General features: G+C 44.9%; 3 protein-coding genes across 5 annotated transcripts; 2 read left to right on the forward strand and 1 right to left on the reverse strand.

Annotated features, from left to right (window-relative positions):
* Positions 1-1600: 1600 nt before the first annotated feature.
* Positions 1601-2566, forward strand: OR52W1 (olfactory receptor family 52 subfamily W member 1; the record flags this gene model as incomplete). Its single annotated transcript, XM_080689899.1, has 1 exon — positions 1601-2566. The coding sequence occupies exon 1, from the start codon at positions 1604-1606 to the stop codon at positions 2564-2566; it is 963 nt and encodes a 320-aa protein (XP_080546025.1). The 5' UTR covers positions 1601-1603.
* Positions 2567-8507: 5941 nt separating this feature from the next.
* On the forward strand, positions 8508-13248 carry LOC308267412 (uncharacterized protein C11orf42; the record flags this gene model as incomplete). The annotated part of the gene is made up of 3 exons (XM_080702096.1): positions 8508-8579; positions 12090-12885; positions 13118-13248. The coding sequence occupies 3 exons, from the start codon at positions 8508-8510 to the stop codon at positions 13246-13248; spliced, it is 999 nt and encodes a 332-aa protein (XP_080558222.1).
* A 492-nt stretch (positions 13249-13740) lies between these two features.
* On the reverse strand, positions 13741-26934 carry FHIP1B (FHF complex subunit HOOK interacting protein 1B; the record flags this gene model as incomplete). 3 transcript variants are annotated; one of them, XM_080701813.1, is made up of 11 exons in its annotated part: positions 13741-14084; positions 16514-16676; positions 16835-17013; positions 19424-20215; positions 20660-20823; positions 21020-21099; positions 24870-25037; positions 25242-25328; positions 25521-25679; positions 26026-26664; positions 26797-26934. In XM_080701813.1, the coding sequence occupies 11 exons, from the start codon at positions 26932-26934 to the stop codon at positions 13741-13743; spliced, it is 2913 nt and encodes a 970-aa protein (XP_080557939.1). The 3 variants fall into 3 exon arrangements, with proteins under 3 accessions (XP_080557939.1, XP_080557940.1, XP_080557938.1); XM_080701814.1 differs by having other exon boundaries at positions 20018-20215; positions 20615-20823; XM_080701812.1 differs by having other exon boundaries at positions 20615-20823.
* Positions 26935-27607: the final 673 nt, after the last annotated feature.

The following is a 27607-nucleotide window of genomic DNA, read 5'->3' on the forward strand; positions in this document are numbered from 1 at the left end:
GTAATCAATCTTGTGGTTCATGGTAAATAACAATTTCTCTTTCCCTGGAGACCTGAGGCTCCTGAAACTTTAGGAACCCCTTTTATTCTTCACAGGCTACTTGGGTTAGCAGTTCTGTCCCACAATTAAAAGCAATAGCTATTCATAGTTAACTGCATGCTCAACATAGTGATATGCAGTAAAGATTCTGTCATTTATAAAAAGCAGTGCACAGAACTCTTCCAGTCTGGTAGGGAGAGACAGAACAGTAATTATAATAGAGTAAGGCAGATGTTATTCAAGAATAATGCAAGCTTTTCTCTCCCACTCTTGAGGGAGTTCACAAAGACTTCCCAAAGGAAGATTCTTCTTTCCCAGATCTTTCCGCTCTGTGGCCTCTTTCCTTGCTTTGCCGCCTCTGCCTCCTTGCTGTCCTTGGTGAGTGACTAAGCCCATCGGCATTGAGCAGAGGCAGAACAGGTAAGAGTTAATAGGGCACAGGTGGGAGGGCTGAGGGCCCTGAGGGAAGCAGGCTGAACAGCCACATAAAGGGCCCTGCAGACACCAGGCCAGGTGAAGAGACACTGCCAACACACCGTGTTCAGAATCTCTCTAGGCAGGCCATTTATCTGCTGGTGACTTCCTCATGCAACATTTCTTAAGCTTCTTCTGGGGACAGGATTCTGGGAGGAGCCGGTCTACTCATCCTGCCTCCTTCAACATCAGAGGTGATTCTTCCCCATATAACTGCTACTCTGGGTTGAGCGCCATTTGCTCCCTTTGTCATCTCCCTTCTGTGGCACCCCTGGAATGAGACACTAATGGGACCCTCTTCCAGATTGTGAAGAATGCAATGAGACAAAGAAGAAAAGCTTCTTTTCTTGCTGCCGTCTTTCTCTGTTGCTCCTCAGCCCAATCTTCAACTCTAAACCCGGTGTTCATACTATCTACTTCAACATCAAATTAAGGATAATGTAAGCACCCCGCATCCCAAAAACCCACGGGGTCTTCTGTCACTCCAGGACCCCAGCATCACTCCAGTTCCCACTTGTCTCCCTTTACAGTTTCTCCCTTTTGTTTTTGGGAGGAAGGTTGGTGTCAAGAAACGTTGGTGCTAGGAAACACTTAGGATCATGGTGTCTATCCCCATTAAAGAGCTGAGAAAACAGGCCCAGAGGTCTCTCCACAAATCAAGATCAGGAAAAGCCATTCCCCACCCACCACTGGTTTTCTTCCTCTAATTGAACCCTGAAGGAAAGCATTCATCTCAGCTCCGCCCTCAGCTGACCTCCCTTTAGAGGGCTCTGGCTGTACAGCCACCACAGCCACCACCCCTTTCCTCACCACTACTGTCCCCCTACTTGTCCCTCTTCATCTCTTATGGGTTTTTAGAAGGAAATATTTTTCTTTCACACTAACTAGGGTTGTAACCCTAGTTATTCATCAAATCCCCAGTACCTTGAGCAAAAGTTATAGTCCTGTGATCTTCCTGGACCTTCACTACTCCTAAACATACACCATGGGCGGGTTTGGGCCACTGTGACAACCCTGAAATCCCTCCTTTTGTCCTTCCTTTATCAGGAATCATGCCCCCATGAGCCCTGTAGCTTCATCCCCCTACAGAATGGTAGAAGCTCCAAGGTCCAACACCACCTTCCTACACCCAACCTTCTTCATTCTGACAGGCATTCCGGGGCTAGGGGGAGCCCGGGCCTGGCTAACACTGCTGTTTGGACCCATGTACCTGCTGGCCCTGATGGGTAACGGAGCACTGCTGGCAGTGGTGAGGATAGACTCCACACTGCACCAGCCCATGTTTTTACTCCTGGCCACACTGGCAGCCACAGACCTGGGGTTGGCCTCATCTATAGCCCCAGGGCTGCTGGCTGTGCTGTGGCTTGGGCCCCGCCCTGTGCCATATGCTGCCTGCTTGGCCCAGATGTTCTTCGTACACGCGCTGACTGCAATGGAATCCGGTGTGCTTTTGGCCATGGCCTGTGATCGTGCTGTGGCTGTAGGGCGCCCGCTGCATTACCCCATCATAGTTACCAAAGCCCGCGTAGGCTATGTGGCCTTGGCACTTGTACTGAAAGCTGTGGCTATCGTTGTGCCTTTCCCTCTGCTGGTGGCACGATTTGAGCGCTTCCGTGCCAAGGCCATACACCATACCTACTGTGAGCACATGGCAGTGGTGGAGCTGGTCGTGGGCAACACAAGGGCCAACAACTTGTACGGGCTGGCACTTTCGCTAGCTGTGTCAGGTGTGGATATCCTTGGCATCGCTGGCTCCTATGGGCTCATCACCCATGCTGTGCTGCGGCTGCCTACCCGCGAGGCTCGCTCCAAAGCCTTTGGGACGTGTAGTTCTCACATCTGTGTCATTCTGGCTTTCTATGTGCCCGGTCTCTTCTCCTACCTCACGCACCGCTTTGGGCATCGCACTGTCCCAAAGCCTGTGCACATCCTTTTCTCCAACATCTACTTGTTGTTGCCACCTGCTCTCAACCCCCTCATCTATGGGGCCCGCACCAAGCAGATCAGGGATCGACTCCTTGAAGTATTCACAGTCAGAAAAAGCCAGCCGTAGTGGACAGTGATAACAATGGAGTCTGTGGTGGGAGGGGGATACTCGGAGGAATTTCTGGAGTCTGGGAGTGGTTATGTTGTCTTTATTGCATTGTCTACAAATGACTGTGATCATTACTCAAAAGATATCTGCTACCCAGGTGTGGTGGCACATACCTATAATTCTAATATGTGGGAGGCAGAGACAGGAGGTCTCAGAAACTTATAGCAAGACCCTCAGCAACTTAATGAGACTCTTTCAAAAATACACAATAAAAAAGGCTGAGGATGAGGGTAGAGGTAGATTGCCCCTGGGTTCAATCCCCAACACTATGGGGGAAGGGAAAGGAATTTACTGTGAAGCCCTTACTGTATAAACCAGTGATATGTACATGTTAACCAGTCTTGTGTCCTGCTTGGGAAGAGGAAGGAGGCAAGGGGGCTATACATTACCATGCAGGGAAAATAAGATGAGAGAACAAGTTGGGATCATACTAAATAAGACATAGCTGGGAAAAAAAAAAAACTCCCTTTCCTACCCTACCCACTCATTTTGACCTAATTTGAAACAAGCCTAAGCTCCTGCACAGATCCCAAACATGGACACTTGACATTGCCACAGAGGGTGATACTGCCTCTGGATGCAGTACTGGGTACTTGGATCCAGTACTTGCAGTATTGGATGCTTGGGTACTTGTCTGGGATCACACACTCTATTCTTAAAGCCAGATTCGATTTTTAACCTGTCCTCAAGGAATATACAGGCTTATCCCCCACCTCCTGAGAATGTGGATAGCTACTGTACCCTGTGGTGCCAATTTGGCCAGAACAATGGTTATTTTAGACATTTCAAATTCAGAGAATCCTCTTGGTCTAATGTTGTTAATCTCCCTTCCCTTATTCCCACCAAATGTCCAACTAGAACTTCTTTCCCTGGGCCTGAAGCTGTCTAAAGGTCCAAATGAAGTGTGTGTGTGTGTGTGTGTGTGTGTGTGTGTGTGTGTGTGTGTGTGTGTGTGTGGTGTGTGTTGCTGGGGATTGAAGCCAAAGGCGTTCTACATTCAAGATACATTCCCAGCCCTATTTCATTTTTTAAGTTTTGGAAACAAGGTCTTGCTGAGTTGCTGAGGCTGGTTTTAAACCAGCGATCCTCCTATCTCAACCTCCCAAATATTGAATGATAGGCATGTACCACATCTGGCTGAAAAAACTTTGATGTCCCAAAAAACCATTGTAAATATGTCATCTGCTTTTCTGAGGTTAAGGAGGTTAAGTTGCTATGATGCCTTGCCAACTATACTTTTATGCATCCTCAACCAAGAATTTACAATCCTCCCCCCAAAATCCCCATTACACATGATGCCAGGGCAATATGATGAAATAGCAATATTTCAAACTGCTACATCTGCCAGAGCACAGAAATATTAATGAGGAAGTGTAATGGTGTTCACCAACAGGGGATTCATTTTCAGATAAGACTATACACTGGATGGACACTGTATATAAAAAAAGGTCTTTCGTACCCACATGGAGTTCAAAATGAGTATATTCTCATATAGAAGTCAGAGAGTCACTGTTACAGGTCAAAGAAAGCTGCCAGCTGTGCAGGCAGACCCAAACTCTCCCAGAAAACTATCTAAAAGCAGATATTGACATTAGCCATGAAGACCTACAGCCAAAAGCAACCCAACCCACAGGTGGACTAAGCACCATGGGACATCCACAGATGTAGCTGCACCCCAAAAAGCAGCTCCCACCTCTAGGGTCGCATGGGTTTTCCCCAGGTCCTTATAAATAAGAAACAGGAGAGAGGTCAGATTGGCCTGATTTCCAGGTGTCATCACAGTGAATCAAAGTAGATGAAGAGGGTATCTACAGTCAAGCCAAGTGCAGGTTCATCATTCTCAAGACTAATTTTGTTCATTTAATTATGAGTTTAAAAGCCCTACAAGCAATGATTTTTTGTTGGAAGCTGTGACAAAATACTAATACTAATGGGTAATGAGTCTTTAAGATATACATGTTCTTCTCTTAGTGATTCCTTTAATAAATCTGAGAAAATAATTGAGATATAAACAAACATGTATACAGTAAGATATTTATTACATTATAAAGAAATATAAATTCTTGTGTGTCATCTTGTGTCACACATACGGTACACCCACATTGTTTTTGTCTTTCCCCTCTGATACATGAAAAGGGAAATTATATGCAGCCAGTGTTCATAAGCAATGAATTCTGTCACCCTCCCACCACAGGAAGACACTTCTAAGGCACCTTCAATCCCTGGCTGTGTATGGTTCCCAAAGACAGTTGGTTCCAAAACTGTACGCTGTCCACTGTAAGAAATTTCTTTCTTCAAGCCAAAAATCTACCCCCATGAACACTGTATTTTGTTCTGAGTTGATACTGCATACATATCTGTCTGTGATGTATTTAGAAAGCCTTACCGGTACTCTTCCATTCCTCATAATAACCTGAGAAAATTTCATTTTAAGCCTATAACCCACATTTACAATTCCAAAATAAAACATCTCTGAAGAAACAGTTGCTTTTCATAACTTTGGCCTAAAACCTAACCTCAACCAGTATGATCCTATTTATAGTCACTTTCTCAGTTAGTGTATTCATGTATTTAATTAAAGAACTGTAGATGTGTTTGATTACAGGGCCTTCCCCCATCCCACTGTGGTATCCCTTCATATATGATAAATGTACTACATTCCCTTCTCATAATTTGAAAAAACCTCAATTCCAAATATTTGTCCCTAAAAGTTTTAAATAAGGTATTGAGGACTTGTTTGAGTATCCCTCTAGCCTGAGAGAAGTGAAGAGACTTGTTAGGGCTCTTTTTCACTCAACGGTCTTTCTGTAAACACTATTCCATTCTGCCTAAGAGGTCCACACAGAGAGCCACCTGTACTGTTCTCTGGATGTTTGTTCTCACACTCTCCATTCAGATGGCCCTCCCTGCAGATGACCTGTGCCTCTTCTCCAAGGAGAACCCAGAATGTGCTATACTGGAAGCAAGCCCAGCAGCGGGATAGGGCCCACATGCCCCAACCTGTGCTCACCACTTCATCAGGGACTCAATTATTAACTGTTCTCCTTCAGTAACTTTCTTTCTCAGGCTCTATGAGCCAAAAGGAGACAACTTACTTACTGTCAGGGTAGATCAATATGAAATTTAGGAAGCCCAGGAACTCATGGGAATCAGAAAGAAAGCAACAGAAGAAATGACCTCCTTGCTAGGGGGTCTGTCAGTACTCAATTTCCCCCTGAGCCCATCTCCATGAACAGACGCCCTAAGAAGACGTTCCTCACCCTTTCACCAACAGTCCACGTCCCTGCACCTAGCTCCTCCAGCCCCTCAACATCTGCACTGCATCATGCTGCTATCACTCACTCACTGTCTCTGTACTTCTGCAATCCTGCGTCCTCTTTTATCTCATGTTCCTTGTCCTGTGTGAGTCTCTCTCACTCTACCTTTGCCTGTATTCCTCATTCAGAATACCTTCCTGAGAGAACAGAGGCACTAGGTAATCTCTCCTTGTCAACCAAAGTAAGAGACGTGCTAAGGGGACATGAGAAGGAAGTAACTTGGTTTCCCTTGTCTTAACGAGAAATCTGAGGTTTGTGATGTGGTGTTGTGGCTTCGCTCTCATCCTGCCCATTTCCTCTTCACTAGGCCTCTTTGTACTTTCCATTTAGCATGCACCTCTTCCATCATGGTAAAACAAACAGAAGGAACTTGCTGATACCCGCCCCCCTTACCAAAAGGAACCATCATTTAGTGGTTAAAGTGGAAGCAAGCAGACTTAGATTTGAACCCCAGACTACTATTAACTCAATATATGCCTTGAGCTAATTAACTTCTCTGAGCCTTTTCTTCACTTCTAAAATGGCATAATAGCCAGGTATGGGGGTGCTCGCTTGTAATCCCAGTACTTGGGAGGTTGAGACAGGAAAATCATGGATTCAAGGAGAGAAGAGAATCTCAGCAACTAATGAGATTTTCATCAATCTAACAAAACCAAGTTTGCAAATAAAAATAAAATAGGACTGGGGGTACAGATCAGGGGTACAATGTCCCTAGGTTTACTCCCCAGTGCCAAAATAAAATAAAATAAAATAAAATAAAATGGGATAATAACAACATCCACTTCCTAAAAGGACTAACTAAAGTGATGCATTCAGTACCTGGCATCAATCCTAGCACAGAAGCACTCAACAAACATTTAATATTAATTCCTCTACTTAAAAGCAGAACCAGGGCTTAGTGGTACACACTTATAATTCCAATATTTGGGAGGCTGAGACAGGAGGATCCAAGGCCCTCTGCAACTTAGTGAGACCATGCCTCAAAATAAAGAATAAAAAAGTTGAGCCAGACATGTAGCTCAGAGATAGAATGCCCGTGGGTTCAATCCCCAACACCACAAAAAAAAAAAAAAAAAAGAAAAGAAAAAAAAGCAGAACCAAGCCCATTGTCATGCTTGCTGAAAGACCCAGAACCCATGAATTGAGCCTTTGGAGCACTGTATAAACTAAGGCCTGTCTCCCTCAAGCCAGTTACATCCCCCTCCTTTTTTTTTTTTTTTTTTTTTTTTTTTTTTTGATGTTGAGGATTGAACCCTGGGGCATTCTACCTTCAAACTATAACCCCAGCCCTATTTTATTTTTTACTTGAAAACAAGACCTTCTACAATGCTGAGAGCCTCGACAAGTAGCTGAGGCTGGTTGTAAACCTGCAAACCTCCTGTCTCATCTTTCCAAGCACCAGGATTACAGTCATGAACCACCATGCACAGCAAGTTACGTCTCCTTTAAGGAATTTTTGACAAAATTCTTTCCCACCACTGTATACAACCCTTCTCTGTGCCCCCCAACAGTCTTATCACTCAGCCAGATCAGATAATAGCCAACTTTGTGGCACAGCTCAACACTTTGGATCAAGCTAGGAGAGGATACTCCCTAACACAAGAGGTCTTCCTGGTCACAAAGGAACTTGACAGAGAGACTCAGAGAAAACACACCTGGGACAGATAAGGTGCAGTATGGAAAAGAGGTATGAGAAAAGTTTACTTTCCTGCAGCACAGCACTAGGTTGAGCTCTATGGGCAAAGACACAGGTAAGATAATAGATTAGAATGGAGTGGGAGAGAAGCTACTAAATACAAATCAGCCTAAAATGGGGAGAAGAACATGGAAAAAATTCCTCAATTTTACCTGGGTAATTCTTATGTCCAGAAAATTCTCTCCAGTTACTAAGGCAACGTTGTCCCAATTAGTCTTACCCTCTACATTGTCACTGCTCAGCATGACACCCTCCTACACACATGCCTGCTTTCCATTGCACTTACAACGCACCCATTAATAATGGGTTTCAATCTAGGTTGTACGCTCAAATTGCCTGAGAAGCTTTTAGAAGTCATGATGCCCAAGCACACTACAGACCAATTAAATCAGAATCTCTAGAAGTAGAAGGCAGGCATCGGTAAAATTTAAAGTCCCCCAGTAATTCTATAGTGTACCAAGGTTGAGAACCACTGTTTGGTTCTCAGGATTAAATCCTGATCTATACTTCCAGATCTGTTAGAGCCCAATCCACCCTCAAAAATAAGTCATCTTCAACTAACTAGACAGTTTCTAAAAGGAACATAGGCCTGATCCTGTCTCCTTAAAAAACTCAGATCAAGAACTAAACACACCCTAACATATACCTGCATTTTCCTCCCCTGAAGCAGGAGGATGGATAGATGACTCAAGAGTATAAACCACAGGCTGTAGTGAGGCTAGGGAAATAACTGTCCTCTCCTTACCCAAGACTCCATCACCTAGGAGTGCCTCTATGACCTCATGCTGCACCAGGTCAGAGCCCAAGGCCAGGAGCCCCGCCTCCATGGGCAGACTGGGGTTCCTGCAGCAGCCACTGCCCTGCCCAATCCTTCCCATATCCCACCATGTTGGTTAGTACCCCCCAACTGTTAACACTGGATGAAGCTGATGCCACCTGGACCCTCATCAAGGATAAGGTGGGTAAACTCTAAGTAGGCTAAAAAGGAAGTGATAAAGTATGGCCTGGATGGGTCGAGGCACTTGTGAGCAGGAAAGGGTGAGAAGTCTAAGAGAGCAGTAATTAACACTTACTCAGAGCTTGTTTATGTGTCAGGCTCTGTGGTAAAGTGCTTTGCACAAACTGTCCCATTTATCTTAACTGCAAGAATAGAAAGGTTCCTTAAAAAAATGTATAGGAAGCTTTGAGAGCCGAGAAAAAAAGCAGTAAGTAATAAACAGGGTTATTTTAGCTAAGAAAGAAAGAGTTTTTCACAAGAGGAAATGCTGGCACATAAAATATACATAATAAACACCTGAATGAGTTAAAAAGCAGGTGCATGGGTAAGTGAACAGCATATTCATTAAAAGCAGAGTATATGTAAAAATCAGGAGAGGAAAAAATAGTCTTCTAGAGCAAAGGAGTAATGGTGAAAATCAGGCCAAAGAGGCACAGGGGCTGATCATAAAAGACCCCTTAAACTTCCTACAGGATCTGGACTTTACCTTCAGACCCCCCCACCCCCGGATAGTCTTTCCACCTTAATTCCCACAGAATGACAAGTTTAGGTTTGAGCCAAATAGAAATTTCTAGGAGCATAGAGATCTTAGCTACATCTGTGGTACAAGTGTCCAACAAGTCCACCAAACTACTTATCAGCTGCTTAAAGACCACAAATCTCTCATATTAGAGAATTTAGGGAGCAGGTTCTAGCTTTGTGATTTGAGGGAACATGTATTTAAAAGCTTCATAGAAGGTAGGCCACCAAACTAAAATAACCATCTTAAAGCAGTATCTATCAGACTCAAAAAAGCCTAAGTGGCATGTAGCTCCCATTCCCTGGACAACTGCTCATAAGGGCCAGAGAAGATGAAACAGGAGAGCCAAGGTCTTCCCTAGTAGTAGAGTAACTGGCTTCAGCAGGGCAGAAGATTGGATCTGGACTAGACTAATTAGCATCAAGGTGAAAGCAAATGGTGTCTTCCACTGTTAGAAAGCAATAGCATCTCTGAGCATTAAAACAAACAAATTTTAAAACATACACCTCGCTATATTATTTAAATGGAAAATCCAGGTAGAAATATGCAGGATAAATCACTAATGGAATGTGGCAAATTCAAGAAGTAGGGTCCTTTAGAGTGACCTGGTTTCCTGTTCACAAAACTACTGACAATTTACTGGGTATTTTATAAAAACATTTGGCTAAACAGAATGTGCTCAAGAGCTCCCCATTCCGAATTCCAAACAACCCAGGTATATCTAGAACAATCTTCCACCATCACTCTCCTGGGCCGCCCCTGGGAAAACTAAATTTACAGTCCCCCAAGGTCTGTAGAACTTCTACACAGAAGTAGAATTTTGGTAGAGCAAATGGCGATGCTGCCAAGAACATGGTCACCCTACCAAAGGACTGACCAACTGACCTCTTTAGTTTTCATATCTTAGGATAGCCAGTGGAGCCCTCAAGCATAAGGAGGGCCTAATAAGCCTCCATAGCAAATTAATGCCTACATGCTGGGAAAGAGTCTCCCACTACACCAGAAACTAACACTTTTAGCAAAAACTTGGACAATAAGCACCAGGCATTTTAAATAACACCCATCTATTAAGGGGACCATTCCTGGAGATACTCCCATTATTAGTCTTATTTGTTCAGGATCCTAGACACCAAAGGAGCAGCTAGGGTGGGATCTTGAGGTTATGCTTGGTGGCTACATTAACATTGTCACAGGGCAAAGTATTCACCCCAGAATGCCATCACCCCAGTGCTCTGCTCTCACCCCTGGAAACCAAACTGGCCTTTCTCAGAGCCCTGGTTCTTTTGCCTGATGTCTCCACCCAAAAAAAAAAAAAAAAAAAGACACTACAGGTTTCCCTGAAGCAAAGGAGAAGGAAAGATGGGAAATTCTTCTCTGTAAAACAAAAAAGAGCACCAGTTATATCCTTAGCCAAATGACAAGACATAGTCTTCACTCTACTTCACTTGTCCAAAGTGTAGACTCAACTCCATCACTTAGATACCCTCCTTTTAATTCTAGGGGCAGTACTTCCAAAACAGCTTTATTCTGTAAAAATACAGAACCAGCTTTAGGAACCAGAATGAATTCTACCACAATGCCAGGAAAGTGGGTAATATCATGAGTAAGGAACACAGAGATTGAGATTTAGGGGCTCAGGGTAGAAGTAGAGTATAGCAATAAAACTTTAAGCATTGGGATCAAATATGAAAGAGGCTCAAAAGAGGGACTTTTGTACGCCCTTGCTCACTAGCAGAACAGAGTGCCAGAAGTCTCAGCCAATGAAACTTTGAATGAATAGAGACCATAATGCCTAAGTAAAATTACAGGAGAGCATCTTACAAGGTTCCAGTTGGTCATGAAATACTTTCCAACACTGGGTTGCCAAGCCCAAAAGAAAACCAAGAAAGAAAAAAACCCAGAGGAACTGGGACACCTAAAAGCATATGAAACTAACATTACAAAGATGAGGCCATGAATTCCCTAAAAAAACTATCCCTTAAGCTAGGATGGAAAGTATATAGTAAGACGTAACTGACATCATTTACAAAGAATGGACATTACAAACCTATTTTTGTGTACCCATTCTTAACTAATGACATTACCTATGGAACCACCTGGGAATGATTCTTAAGAATTATTCTTCCCACATCCCTTAAGTGACAAAGTTATACTAATTCTATAGCTCAAATATCTCTGATATCTCCTCCCTATTATTTTCATTCAGGGATTCATCACATATTGCCTGGAGTACAATATTCTTAAATGCCATCTGCCTGCCCCCCCCCACACACACACACGTTATGCCTTCCTATTGAAAACCAGCTTTCTAAAACACCTTTTTGGTCCCGTCCCTCCTATCCAGAGCCCTTCAGGTGGCTTCCCTTTACTCTCGGGATAAAATTCCAATTATTTACGAAAGGGATACATACAAGGCCTTTCATAATCTAGCTCCTATGTGTCTTCCCCTCTTCATACCTTACATGTAAATAATATGTTATTGTGTGCTCCTAAATGTACCCCTCCTGGTTTGAAAGTTCAGGGGCTTTTTTCACTGGCTGCTCCCTTTGCCTGGATTTTTCCTACTTGGTTAATTCCTTCAACACACAAGTATTACCACCCAGAAATCTTTGATCTTCATTTTTATCAAAGACAAAGGTAGTTAGATCACTTATCTTCTGCACACTTTGCCAATATACCGTGCTTAGCTGATTACATTTTGATTCTTCCACTAAACTGAGCTCTATTAGGCCAAGCATAAAGTTTTCATTCATTCAAGTATCCTAGAATCTAGCACAGCCTGGCAAACATTTAAGGTTTTGCTATAGGAAGGAACTGCAGAAAGTATAAGTCTAGGCATGTTGTAGAGATGTAATTAAACAGGGAATGGTAGAAGGTCAATCTACAAAAGGCTACCAATTTTAACTTCTGACCCTAACTCAGTCCCTGACTTATAAACTGGCCACCTCCAGGTCATCGAGGAGCGCTTTGGGTCCAATGTAGTGGCAGTACCTTTTCTGTCGGATGCAGCCTGCTATGACCTACTGGGAGTGCTAGTGAAACAGTCCCGCCCAGCCCACACTCGCCTGGCTTTGCCAGGTCGGCAGAGCCGAAGGACCCTAAAACCAGTGGGGCCACTACCAAACCTCCTAGAACAGGCAGAGTCTGAGGGTGCATTTTCCCACTGCACTCGGGAATACTCACCAAATGGCCAAGCAGAGATAGCCTATGAAGAGATGCGACTGTTGGACGGGCAGCCCTGCCGGATCCGCCTACATATGGGTGGCCTGCGTAAGAAGGTTGCCTTCCTGTTGCTGCCACCAGGACAGGTGAGCCTACAGCAGACTCTTCCCTGGCTCCGAAGCACCCGCAGCATCTATGTCATCTACCAGGTCTTCTCCTGCTCCTGGCTACAGCTGGGGCTGTTGCCTACAGCCCGGGAGCCCCAGCTGCTCCGGTTACAGCGGTCACTGCCTGTTGCCTTCTCCTGCCTCAAGTTTTCACTGCAGCCCAAGGGTGTCCTCGGACCACAGAAGCCTCTGACCAAAGACCCACTGCCTCATGGCGCCAACTGGATCAGACCTAACCTCAGCATGGTGCCAACTCTGACCCCCACATCAGCACCTGATATCCCTGAAGCTGCTGATGTCCCCCTACCTGGCCCAGCCCCACCTACACCACCTCCCCAGGAAGGGCCAGAGGGAAGACCCACCAGATTCTCCTACAAAGGCCGAAATCCCTTCCGAAGGGGTCCCCAGATGCTGTCAGGTACTGCTAGGGGTGTGAAGATGGGAGAGTGGGAGGGACAGAGTGGAGGAGGGAGAGGGCATGGGAAGTGTGTGCACAGGACCCTGGTGAAGGGGACAGAGAGAGAGCCAGGGAGGATGCTGGAAGCATGGCCCTGGTGCGGGGTGGGGGTAGCACAGAGCACTGAGGGAGGGAACAGGGAGGCAGTAAGACCAGGGCATGAGTCAAGCTGTGACTATCCCAACCCTGGCAGAGAACTGGCTCTTCAGCCCCCGGAGCCCCCCACCAGGAGCCCAGGGTGGGGGCCCCGGGGACCCCGACCGGCACTCCATGTCCCTGCCCCTGCTGCAGGGTCTGTCCTCGGAGTTCGACAGCGACGATTGAAGCTGAGGAGAGAGATCGAGGGGGCAAGGCCCCCAAGATCTGGGCAAGGGATATTGGTCCCTAATAAACATCAGCTGCTGCTCCCCCAAACCATCCTGGGCCCATGCTGCTTCTTCATTCTTCTACGGGTACAGATAAGGGAGAGGGTCCCCACTTTTTCCCCTAGGCTTCGAGTCCTATCATCATCTAAGGGCATATAAGAAATATCTTGAAACCTGGCACCAGTGTCCTCACCGGAGAAAATATCCCTGATGACCTCCCCATATTTGTGCAACCGTTTTGGGGCTCCAGCCCCATTGATAAAGGGTGGGGAAAAGAATGAGCACAGAATAGAGATTTCCCTTTTATACATATTGCAACAAGTTCTCCATAAAACATTCATTTGAAATAAATTAAAAAGTCCTTTTGCCACTGCCTCCAAAACATAAAAAGGAGCCTGTGCCCTGGCCTCAACCCAGGCCACCAATGGCTCTGATTGTCCGTGGAAGAAAATTAAGGATTGAGGGGCCCAAAGCCTGAGATGAGAGGGCCAGATCCCTCCTCTGAAGTATCCAACAAGAAAGGCGAGGTGACAGCATGGGCCTGGGAGATGGCAGCCAACTCCTTGAGAAATTCAGGGAAAATGACTGCACAGTAGACAGCATTCTTGACTCGCAGAGCCTCACCTTGGCGCTCGGGGAGTAGAACTGGAGTTGAAGCCCCAGGAGAAGCCCCACCTAGGCCAAGTCCTGCTCCTTCTCGCCCAGGCTGAAGGACCTGCGCCGTCTGCCGTGACCTGGTTGGACTGTGTGCATGCCGCAGAAGTAACTCCCCCAAGGATGGCCTCCGGCTCTTCACTGGGAATAAACAGGGGTATCAAAAGGGTGCCAGGATCAGGAAGCCTGGGAGAGAGGAATTCCCCACCTCCCCAGGACTTCTCCAGTAGGGTTCTATAACCATGGAAGGACAAGATGGAGCAGAAATAAAGCTCAGCTTCCATTTCCTGTCCCATCCCTGAAGATGACTCAGTACTTGAGAAATGCCGCCTGCCATACCTTTCCCCCTCTATCCTGCCTCCCATCCAGCCAGCCATCATCCTCAGTCTTAACCAACCACTGAGCCACTTCATTCCCCGCCACAAGTCCTTCCTTCTCCGTGCCACCTCACTTCCTCTCTTTCCAGTAACTACTCTACAACCACCAAGATAGTTCATCTCAGACCATAACATGCCCATAACATGTCCTTGCTTCATGCTTCTCCTCACCCTGCAGAACTAGAGTCAACTGTTTCCACCTTCCCTGGCCGAGCTATAGCACCTGACCCACATCCTCCACTCCTTACAAACTCACAGAGGCTGTATGTGCAGTCAAAGTTCAGAAACTATTTTATTTGTCACACTTCACTATCCCACTAAGCTGTTTTCCTATGCCATCCTCCAGCATTCACCAATCCCTTTCCTATATACACCAAAACCTCTTTCTCACTGGTTGTAGCCAAACAACCTCATGCCAGCCATGAGTCATTTGAAACATTGTCTTCTCTAATTTTATGGCAGATTTCTGGGTCTGGACCCGTGACCACTTATCTAGACTTAGCCTCTAAATCATAAGTTTCCATTCCCTAATGTCATCTACAGAGATACCATACAGATCTATTCAACTTGGCAACTAGGCTCATATTCCAAATTCCTCTCAAACCCTCCCCACCCCACCTTCCTTTTGCATCCACACTATCTTTCTTGGAACTTAACAAGCACTTGACAAGCATCTATAGCTCCCTCTCCTTTAACTTTCTCCACCTTTGAGAAATCTTCTCTGATTTGCTCTCCACTGACTTTCTATTTTACTGCCCTTATCTGAATTACTTTAATAATTTATTTTGATGTCTTTCTACCTCATGAACTAATCTATAAACTTAAAGAGCTTAGACTGTGCCTTATGTACCTTTGTATCCCTGGCCCCTCCAGTGACCTCAGTGCTATAACTATAGAAGCAAAAACAGTCACAGTACTAGACCATTAGGAAATCATGCTAAAGAACTTCAACAGAGTTTACAGAGCTGAGCAAGAACACTCTTCAGTAATAAGCAATAACCCCTGTGCTACACTCACCCTAGCCCATACACCTTTCTCAAGCCTCCACTTCATCTCTGCTCTCATCTTAGCTCTCAACACATCAATTTGCCTTCTCTGGCAAAAAAAGGATGACATGAAATCCCTGACATCTCCCTCCACACTGCACAATTCCATTGGTACATATCATTTCTCCTCATATGCCTCAAAGGTGGAAAAACAAAAACCTTTTCAAGTTCAAAGTTAATCCTTTTCTAGATTACTAGAACTCTAGTACTCTAGATTACATTTTATAGTGTATCACCTTCGGGCCCTTGCTCCCTCTGTTATTATATTCCTCTAGTCATTCTCCAGAGTGTATGCTCTGGGATGGCAAAAATCACACCTTGTATTGCCCTGAATTTCCTGTACCATAAACAGTGACCAACACACACAGCAAGTGCTCAGATACTTGTAAAATGAAAAAAATCTAGATTTAAAATTTCATGGTCTTATTTATTCCTTTGTTCTTATTCCCATAACCACCTTCCAAATTCTGCCAATACATCCTTCCCATTTCTACCATTTCTATTCTAATTCAAGCCCCACAAGTCACATATGCCTTGACAGAAATCACTTGACTCTTCTTCCTAACTCCCCTTGCCCTAGCTTCAAGATGCTTCGACTAACTCACTCATCTCTCCACTTCCATACTTAAGAATCTTCAGTGATTTTTCTCTGCCTAAAAGAACACAACTTCTAACTAACCCAACTTCCACTCTGAGAACTTTTTGTTCTGGCCAAATCTTTTCCTTCTTACCACCAACTATTCAACTACCTTTTAAATCTCCTGCTCTAACTAAATAGTTCAGGATGTCTTCTGGAAAAAAGAAGACCTTCTACTCTTTTGACTAAGTCCTACCCATTCCCAAGGCCTATGTCAAATGTCCTTTACTAAGTTCTTATAATATCTCAACATAGAGACTGCTCTGTCCTCTTGCTCAAAAGAGTGCAGACCATCTCTTTATCCCCAAATGCTAAAGCATTTTTGCTGGTAGTGATGACTGTGCTCTTAATTGATAGATCCACATTCTAGCCTCTGACCCAAAGCCTGGGGGCAAAAATTAACAACTCAATTTTCTACAACTCTTCAGTTGCTAGTACAAGTTCTCACCTTTAATGGGCTAATGGGCTTTCTAGGAAGGGTAGAAAGAGGGGTAGCAGGATAGGCCTCACCTAGGGGATCGGAACGGCGAGGGGCAGGTCCTGCTGTAGGACCTTCAGCCCAGTCCAACTTGCCACGGGCAATGAGGTACTTCTTGGCTTTGGATAGCAGTGCTGGGAAGTCCTCCTGGGAGGCCGCAAAGCTCTCAATCTTATTCTTCACAGAGCCCAGCACCTATGAAGCACAACTTTAAGACATTTCTGAAGGCTCTAGACTGACACAGTCCTTTCTAGTCCCATTGGGCCTGTTCCCAGCCCACCCAGGGTCACTCCAGCTGCAGACCTGGCCCACCATGGAGCCTAGACGCACCCATGCATGCATGCATCGCACACCTGCAGCAAGGACTTGACACTGGGCTGGAAGACCATGTTGGTGTTGAGCAGGAAAGAGCGGAGCAGGGGCTGGGGGTGACAGGCCAGCTGGGCCACCAGCCCCGTCAGCAGGAAGTTGACATAGACGGAGTTCTGCAGCATGTTCTCGAGTTTGGCAAAGAGCACAGCCATGAAGGGGCCTGGGGAAGGGGGTGGGCACAAGGATACAAGGCCTGAACACAATGCATAATGCACACATTCCTTCCCCAAAAAAGAGACCCCCACCAGAGGAAAACTATTTGTACACCCATTTCTGGGTAGGTTTACATATCCTGTGACCACCTATTCTGAAGAAAAGGAGATGGACTCCACATGGACCACAGGAGTCCAGATGCCAGCTTTATACACACTAAAGCGGAAGCACCAGATCTTAAGCTCTGGAATCACAAAGATTTCATTTCAGACTTCAGCTCTACCCTTTACTAATTATGTTACTGGATAAATAAAACTCTCCACACTTTAGTTTTCTAAATGATAAAATAAGATATACCTAATGAGATGACTAAGAGAAACAAAGAGATATCAGTGTAAAAGTGTTAAGTCTAAGCTTTGGTAAATTTTATGTGTTAAGTATAACCATAAGTCACATAGTATTTTTCAATTTTTAAAAAGCTTTACCTAAGAGGAACAACAGAAGAATGGACAGACACAGAAAGTGATCAGGACCAAAATGTAGAATCGGGCTCCACATAAGACAGAATAAGACTAAACCGGATAAGAAAGTATGAAGAAAGTATAGCAAAAACAAAAAAGGAACTATATTTTAAAGTCAGCAGAAAAATCTTTGGGGGACCAGGGAAGAAATCAGCTCTTTCAGAAGCTAGGAACCAAGAAGGTAGAATAGACTCTATAGTAAAGAAATAAAAAATAAATATCTTAGTTCAAGGGCAAAGTAAACAGATTAAGGACAGACTGGTGGGAGAGAAGACAAAATATAGAATTAGCATCATCTATGAGAGAAACGGCCTCAACTAAAACATATCACCAACACCAGGACTCTAGAATCATCAGTCTTTCTGATCAAGGATTTTTGGAGAAAAGGGTGTACATCTAAAAACTGTGCTAGAACTTGAGATAGAAGAATGATAAAGGGCAAGAGGAGGTGAGTTCTGAAAAAGATCTTAGAACATCATCTGCTCCAGGTGCCCACAACTAGCCTAAGCTCAAAAACAACTCTAACTTAAACAGGGTCCTATACACAATCTATAACTTTATCCTTCTATTCCTCTCATTTCCTGGGAATTTCTTGTAAAAGAAAATCTAAAATCCTCAGATGAGTATACAAAGAAAAAGTACAGAAGCTTTTGTTAACACTTAAAGGCTATGGTAAAACCTACACACCAGCTCCTAGTCATACTGAGCATGAAGGAGCAGAGTAGAAGCTAAATACATGGAAAAATATTTTCTGTAGTACCTAAGAATAGGGAGTTGATTGCACCGCAGAAGCCCAGTGCTATATAAGCAGGATAGTCAGCATACCACAGGCCCAGTTTGGACAAAAACTGATGAGGGCATAACAACTTGACTAAAACTGTAAGACGTATGGTTGCCTTGGTCAACTAAATCTGCTATGCTCCCAGAGAAGATAATCCTAGTGAAAAGCTACTACTTGCTGAGGTCTCATAATGTGCTGGTATTATAGTGACTTACACACATCAATGGAATAGTTAAGATGTATGTTTGTGGTCTTAGTTTTAACCACTAAACTACTTCTGAACAGAGATGTTTATTTTTCCTGGCATGGGTATGGAGTAAGGATTAGAGCCAGATGAGGGCTAGGCTAGCTCTTAAAAAGGAGTCAGCCTAACTATGCAGGTCAGGTCTAACTCCAGGGTCATCCAAAAGGACTCATTTGGGAGGTTGGGCCATGCTTTATCATTTGCCATCAAAGAAGTATTTTACACTTTCTGCTTCTGTCCTTACTATTAATCACAACTCTCTAAGGCAATTTTATTAGGAAATCGGGGCAACCAAAAAGGTACAAGAGCAGTTTGCAGAAGAAACTTGAATTGAGCCCTTCTTTGAAAAGGCAGAAAGGAAATCTGAGTAAGAGAAAACAGCCGAAGAACTAACCCTGGGCCATAGAATTGCTGACAGAAGACTCAACACCCAGACAGATACACTGGCAGAAATGACACGGAATAGAGGTTTACAGGTGCCTCTCACACAGGACAGAAAATACAGCTTCATGTGGTTCAGATTACAGTTTGTGTTATCACTCACCAGAAAACACCAAACATAAAACACCCTAATTACAAATCCCAGAAAATGGCCAGAATAGGGGAAGAGGAGGGACATGCACCTAGGACAGACATACAGGCTCAAACATATGTCAGTACTCAAACCAGCACAAGCATGGAAGACATACAGACAAGTATGAGGACACAAGTATGACATGATATGTATCTGGAAGGGACCCAAGCCAAATGGATAAGGGGTAGGTAGGCAAATATACAGAAATGGCATAGCCAAGAAGTCTCAGAAACCAGCACAAACACGTTGAGAGCATGCAGAGTACACAAAGGAGAAGGCCTAGGTTAAGTAGCTTACCAGTGAAGGGCTGGCTTGGCAGCTGGTTGAGAGTCCGCAAAGGGCTGCTGAGGAAGGGGCCAGGGGGTTCAGGGGGACTGGAGAAGCTCTCGTAGGCCTCCTCCTCCTCAAGAGGTAATGGAGGCTCTAGGGGTGGCTCTGGGCCAGCTCCACCATTGCTCAATGCCACCTCCAGCTCCCGAAGCTCTTGGCCAAAGCTCTCTAGTCCTGCCATGCCCTCAGAGGTGCCCTCTAACAGTTCCCCAGCTCCCTCCTGTGGCACCAGATGTGGCACCAGACGAACCTTCTTGGCACCCTCAGGCCATAGTCCTGGTACCCCATTGAACTGGGGAGGTGGCAGGTGGCCAGAGCCATCCCCTACACCCCCAGTCAGCCCCCGGCCCCCCAGCTCTTCCTCTTCCCCTTCTCCCACATTGTCCCTGTCCTCCTCAGGCAGTAGGCTGCGTTTCTTAGTCCGGGACACAAGAGGATTAGGCTCAGGAGGGGGCCGCTCGCCATCATAGGGGGCAGACCAGGTACGGCAGGCTCGGACACAACGGTCCACACCACGGCGTGCCTCACGCAGATACTCCAGGTAATTGTCTTCCAGCTCACCAGGATCCTCTGCTGGGCTGGGCCGTCGGCCTGGGCTGGAGGCTGGGGATGCAGGAAGCCCTGGTGAGCGAGGGGTCGGGCCTGGGGACTCAGAGCCACCCAGGCTCTGCTGTCGAAGGAAGAAAGCCAGACGAGATGGTGTAGAGGGCCGAGGCACTGTCACCACAGATGAGGAATCAACACTTGGGCTTCCAGGGCCTTCAGAGGGGGAAAAACATAAGAGGAATCAAGGAAGCAGAGGTTCAAAGAGAAAGATAGATACCTAGGGGGACTAATAAAGAAGGCAGTGAGGAACAGAAACAGAGAATCCATTTAGACAGCTGATTCTCCAACCTCCAGATCAACCTTCTCCTCACTTACCACCCGTCTCGCACCGCTACCACCATCAAAAAATGAAACAGGAAGAGCACAAGACTGGAGTGAAGAAACTGCCGCGCAGCACAAAAGTCAACCCTAAATGTCCCTGGTGAGGTCAAGGATTCTCTTTCTGCAAGACTCCTCATCAACTCCCCAAAGAAGGAAAGACACTCGAAGAACCTCCCTCCCCTCTCCTTAATCCCACCTCCTAGCTAGCCTCCCCCAGAACCCAGGCCATACCCGTGATGTCCTCCTCCCTTCGCCCTGCCTCTCTGCTAGGCCCACCTCGTGCCCACGAGGCATGCTCTGGACGAGGTGGGCTGGGGGCATGGTGCCGACAGCATCGTGGGATTAGGGAGAGGAACTTGTCAGCAGCTCGCCCATAAAGATCCACATCACGTACAGCTGGCTTCTGGCTCAGCATCACATGGTTACACGGGACAAGATACCTATGAAAAATAGAGAAAGAAAACACAGGGTAAATCAAGAAGGGAAAACAGCACCTGAGAGAACAGGCCAATGGAACTAAACAGCTAAGCCAGTCTCCAAGAGGATACTCATGAGCAACCCCAATATATCCCATCACCTCAGCAATGCCCAATGCCCTAAGGTTCAGCCATCCCTCAACCCTGCCCCCACAGGTACCTGAGGACCAGTTGCAGCAGGACATCCTCACAGCTGAGGTTCAGGAGGGTCCTGAAGAGACTCAGAGAGACCATGCAGAGCTGGGAGGAAAGAAAAGAGAGTTACCCTAAGAGCTCTCTACCTTCCAGACTGTTAACCAAGTGAGAAGCCCCTCACTTCACCCCCAGGCCCAACCACCTATACAGGGCCTGACACACTATAATTATTCATGTATTAACTAGATGATCACATGATCTCTATTGGCAAGACTTCACTCATCACAGATAGAAATGAACCATGTATTTGACTCAATGAATTTTCTACAAACTTTGGCCATGTATACCTGTCAACAATGACTTCAGCAATACCTAAATGAAAATCCCAGAAAAGAGACACTAAGAAATACTGCCAGTGAATGAATGACTAATAGGAAATATCAGCAACATGACAATTAAGTGAATGTCTGCCAGAAGGAACTATAGCAACAGTTATTGAATGTCTACCAATAAGGAACCAGAGGGAACCTGGAAGAATACCAACTGAAAAGTGGGTGGAGCTGTAAACATGGAGTCTGAGTCACTTGTCCAACCCTAGTATATCTCAAGATAGGATTTTAAAAAAAAGCTCTAGGCCAGCTGACAGGAAAGAGGAAAAGTAGGTGGGTCCAGAGCAAGGAAAATACTTCTGTTCTAGAAAAGGAAGGAAGCTTGTTCATTTCTGGCTAGGCAAAAAGAACAGACATATGTAAGCTCTCCCTCACTCCTCTGAATCCTCACATTTTATTTATACTTCTCTTACGACAAGTAGACCAGACACCTTGAACTCCCTCAAGACAATTACATAAGTCTTGGAGTACTACCTCTATAGTCTAATTGGCAGAAAAATTAAAAATCACCACACAGTAGTTAAAAAAAAAAGACCTCAGTTCACATTTTGGGTAGAATAGACATTCAAGAGGCTTATCCTAAATTACCACTTTCACTAGCAATAGAAAATTCAGACTCACTGAAAAGCAGTATTACAGGTAGAAAAGTAGTCCCTCAAAGACGTTCATATCCCGATATCCAGGACCTGCACATATTTTACCTTACACAGCAGAAGGGATTTTGCAGATGTGATTAAGATTGTAGAATTTGAGATGGGGAGATTATCTCACATTATTTATGTGAGTCCAATCAGACCATGAGTCCTTAAAAGCAGAAAATCTTTTCCAGCTGGGTCTACAAAGACAGAAATTTGAAATGTGACAGGGATTTGGTCCATCACTGTTGGCTTTGAAAATGAAAAAAAGGTAGTCACGAGCCAAGAAATTTGGACTTCAGTGGGCAGCCAGCAAAAAAACAGAGATCTATCTAATGACTACAAGAAAATTAATTCTACCATCAACCCAAATATGTCCTCCAGAACCATCAGATAATTTTATTTTGTTTTAAGGTACTATGTTTGTGATAATTTATTATGACAGCAACAGGAAACTAATACAGAAAATCAGGCACATTGATTGACTTCAAAGTACAAAAGACAGGCTACATATGTTACAAAGCAGGCTAACAACATCAAGCTCAAAGGACCAGACACTGGAAAGTATCTACATGTTTAATTTACATGTTTACATGGGCATCTTTGTAACCAGAAAAGAACTGGTTTCTCTAAGAACTAGGAATCAAGAAGAACCACCCTAAGAACACAAAAAGCTCCTAAGACCAGGGATCAAATGGGAAACTAATAAAAATAAGTGTTAAGGACAAAAGAAAATTAGGGATAATCAATGAAGTTAAGATAAGATTAAGATGAAAGGAACTGTGGACAGAGCCCAACACAGGGGGAGAAAATGAGCCTGAAGAAATAAATCAATTGTTTGTAAACATAAATAGGACATTCTATTAGGCCAAATAGAGTAAGACCATGGCTTAATTTCAACATAATAAGAAAACTACCTTTTTTTTTTTTTTTTTTTTTGGTGGTGCTGGGGATTGAACCCAGGGGCATTCTACCTCCAAGCTATACCCCCAGCCCTATTTTTTTTATTTATTTTGAAACAGGGTCTCACTAAGTTGAAGAGGGTTTAAGTAGCTGAGGCTAGCTATGAACCTGCAATCCTCTCTGTCTCAGCCTCCCAAGTACTGAGATTACAAGTGTGCACCATCACACCCACTAGAAAACTTTTTTATATTATTATAAAATTCAACCTTTACCATCCATTCCCTATTGACTTATATCAACAAATCTTAGCCCAAAGCATGTATTATGATCTTAAAAATATTTTGGAATATTTTTAAGATATACATGCCCTAGGCCCACTCCTGAAGATATAATTCAAGAAATCTGAGCTATAGAATCTGTTGTCACTGTTGTCTTTCTCAAAGCTCCAGAGACACCAGGTGTGTTGGCATACATTGAATCTGAGTCAGGAGAACCATAAGTTCAAGGCCAGCCTCTTCCAGCCTCAAGGCCAGTCTATTGGCAAGACCCTCAGCAATTTAGCAATACCCTGTTTTGAAATAAAACTGAAAAGGGCTGGGGGTGTAGATCAGAGGTAGAATGCCACTGGGTTCCATCCCCAGTAACAAAATAAAAAAACGCTCCACAGATTCTGAAACACAGGTCTAATCAGTCAGTATGGAATATTTATTATATATGCTAATTAGCTCTTCAGAAAGTGCACCTATAAAAAACATAGCTATCAAGGAATCTCATTGACCTGAAACCATACCATAGGTTATCTTAATTCTAAAAGTTTTCCAGAACTCTTAATGATCAAAGAACTTTTAAACACAAGAATCCAGGAAACTTCAACTATTTTTAATAAAGGAAGGAAGCAAAAATAGTCAGAGTCAAAATAAATGCCATAAAGTTCATGGCTAAACTAATGCTTTCTTCCTCTAGAAGGACTTCAAGTCATTATTGCTTGAAAATCATTTACTTGCATTTTATATGTATTTCTACTGGTTAAAATCCAGATTTATTACCTCTACAAGGCCAAGCATTATGGGGCTACCTCTAAGCTTTTATCTCATTCCCTTCATTCCCTTGCTCACTACATCTCTAGACACACTGATCTTTCATTTCTTAAAATACATTAAGCTCTTACACGATTTGCTATTTTCAAAATACTGCTCCTTCTACCTAGCCTGTTCCTTCACTTGCTATTCAATAGACTTATTCACACAACCTTGATGTCTCAGCTCAATGTCACCTCCTCAGAGAGGTTTTCCTTGACCACCCTATTTTCTAATCCTCTTTCCTTTTTTTCCATAACACTGACCACTATTTTTAATTATTTTACTAATGTATTTTGTCTATATTTTCCATAAAGCTAGCTCCAGGAAGCCAGCAATGTCTATCATTATATCCCCAGCATCATCAAACAGTATGGCACACAGTGAACATTGAATAAAAATGTAAGTAGGCAAATGGAAAAATATGTGTCCCAAGTTATAGTTCAAATATATAAAATCCAAAGGAGAGAGAGGGTACATTCCATTAACAGCTAGATTCTATCAATGAAGATATAAAACCCAAAGTGATCTCAAGTCACTTATAGTAGACTACAAAGTGATAAATAACTGAAGAGAACCTTAGGACAATGCTACATTACAAGCATTGAAGAGTGTCAAAACCTACAGCCATGATGAGCAAACACAAAATCATCCACTAAAGTAACTGTTCTAGATTCATTTGTTATAAAACCAAGAGAGCAGATTAATTTCTTTACTCAAAATGACTAAAAGTTTAATACTAGAATGTACCACCTAATTTTGAAGTGACTGTTAAATACAAAAACCAAAGAAGCTAAGGAACACACTCCAAGAATAAAGGTCAGAGAGAGATGGCTCACCCAGGTAAGCCAGGACAGAGGTAAGAGCCATACCCGTGAGTTGCTGCCAATACGGGCAACGAGGGTGTCGAGGATGGTGTGTGTGTCATGCCGGTGTAACAACAGGAATCGCAGGAAGGTACGGAGCAAGGCAGGCTCTGAGATACTCCGTAGGAAAAGTTCCAGATAGGCAGTACTGGCGATCATCTCCTCCACAGAGGTCTGGGCAAAGGGTGGGAAAGTTTGAAAACTTAGGAAGCTTCCCTATATATACACTGAATCATTTTCCCAGGGTCCTAAGGAAAAACTAAGGGCAGAGAGGGAAAAGGGGAGGAGTACCCTTCCAACTCCTTCCACACTGGTCCTTGCTGAGGTTACAACTCTGCAGTCAAGCCCATGATATGGCCTGCCACCTATGACTCTCACCTTGTGCAAGGCAGGGCCCATAACAGGCACCAGGAATCCATTATGGATATAATCGACAAGCTGCTTCTGCACCAGAGGGTGAGCCACCTGTAGCAGTGTGAGAGAGATGAAAATGGAGAATGAAGAAACCACTGTCTGAAAAAGAGGAGAATGATATAATGCAGGTAGGCATCCTACCCTCATGATGCCTGCAAAGCAGAACTATAGGGAACATAACCCCTCTCACCCCATCTTACCAGAATGACCAAAGGCCACAACTCCTAGGAACCCCAGTCCTACCTGAATGACTGCATTGCAGAACTCTAGGGAACTCATGAATAGTGCAAGGGCTGGCACTCCTAACCAGTCTTCCCGTCGCAGGCAGTGCCAATCATCCCCTGGAACCTCAATCTTTCGGGGCAGTGAGGAGTACAGGGCGCTCAGTCCTGTGGCCAGCACCTAGGGAAGGTTACCAAAGGCTCAGACAATATAAAGATCAGAAAGGGCACTGTAGTCCAGAGTTTTCCTAAGAGGAGACATAAGAGCTATTACCAATGTAGGTATTTAGCTACCCAATTTGTCAGGACCTCATCTGGAATACTGGCTCACAAAGAACCTTAAAATTTGCCCTATCCATCTAGGCCCATGCCTCATCCCATTTCAACTCCAGAGAACTGCTTTCAAACACAGGGAGCTACCTCCTGGAGGATAGGACCCTAGCACCTAGCCTTTCCACATCTCCTGGAGAGAAAGGTGCTACCTAATGCTCACATGCCATCCCCACCCCCATCCTAGGGGTGCTAACCGGGCAGAAGTAAGAGTGATCCGCGATGTAGCGGCCCACAGTTGGGCTCCCAGCTGACAGAGCCATGAGCAGAAGTAGGGCATCACGGGCCTGCTGGCCCAGGGTGCCCTCTCGATGGACGAAAGGGACAAGGCGAGAGAAGAGGAGAAGACGCGGGGCAGCTCCAGGCTCAGGCGGTGGCTGCATGAAGAACTCAAGCAATGAAGGTTCCCGGGCCACACACACACAAAGCTGGCTGAGAAGCAGCACCAGGCCTTCATCCAGTGCTGGGCTACTAGGCACAGGGCGGCCACAGGCATCCAGCAGGGTGAGCAGAGCTTCACGAACTGGACCATGCCTCAACATAGGCTGGCGAGCTTCGCTCACCAGCATCTCAAATAGTTTCAATTGCTCGGCCCGCCGTTCCTCAACCCCATCCCCCAGTTCATCCCATTGCAGCTGCCAGGTCAACACACGGGTCAGCAGATCCTCTTGCAGAGCAAACTCCAGCAGGGGCCCGGGGCCTGTGGGGGCTGAAGAGACTGCTCGATCTTCTGCCAGCAGTGTTAACATTTGGTAAGTGTGGTTGCGCACAGCACTGAGATCATCTGCACCTCCAGGAGCTACCCGCTGGCCTTGCCTCTCCAGGATTCGCACCACCTGGAAAACAGGGACAGGAGGCAGAAAGAATCTAAGATGATACGTTACTAAATGGAATGGCAAGAACAGAGAACACAGTTAGGATGGCTCAGATGGGCAGTGGACTAGGTACTCTTACATATAGTCTCCTACCTGGGACCAGTGGTTCTTGAAGACCATGAGACAGGTCTCAGGGTCAGCCATGACTGGGGTCTGTAGACTGGCCCCTTGAGGTACACGGTGCCCAGGGGCCCTGGAGGCCAGTCTGCTTAGCCAGTTCATCCTCTCCATGAGGAAGGCTGGACACAGCCAGCAGCCAGGGGGCTATACTCTGAGGATCTCCTAGCTGGAGGCTTTCTCCACTTCTGTCTCCAGTGTGCTTCATCCGGTCTGTAGGTGCCAGTAGCTGGCCATGGAGCCAGAGGTTATACCAGATTGGAGTAGCAAACCCAGAGACCACTGTCCAGTCCAGACTTGGAAATCTAATTCAAAGAGAAAGAAATAAAAGGATAAACAGTATACCTCTCCCCACTCCCCAACAGGAAAAATTCATAACCACCACTCCACTGAAAATAAATACACATACACACCGCCAGCAACTGACTTAGTAGCATGAACTAAGTTCTAGAAGAGAATGTATGATTTCTACCACCAAACCTGTTACTCCCCAGCCTTTTTCTTCTCAAAATGATACCAACATTTACCCATATATTTAGGCCAAAAGCCTAAATATAGGGACTCCTTTTCCTTCCAATTTTCAGTTCATTAGTAAACGTTATCATCTCCACCCTCGAAATATGTCTCACTAATGCAATGGTTTCCAATCTGGTCTCCATGCTCTGGTCTGGCCATCCTAAAAGTTTATTCCCACACAGCAACCAGAGTAGTAGCTTCTAACCCTAAGTTGTGTTATGTCTCCTCTCTGTTGAATATCCTCCAATGATTTCCTATCATACTAGTAATA

Source organism: Muscardinus avellanarius, assembly GCF_963383645.1.
Source record: "Muscardinus avellanarius genome assembly, chromosome: 1".
NCBI classification, from domain to species: domain Eukaryota; kingdom Metazoa; phylum Chordata; class Mammalia; order Rodentia; family Gliridae; genus Muscardinus; species Muscardinus avellanarius.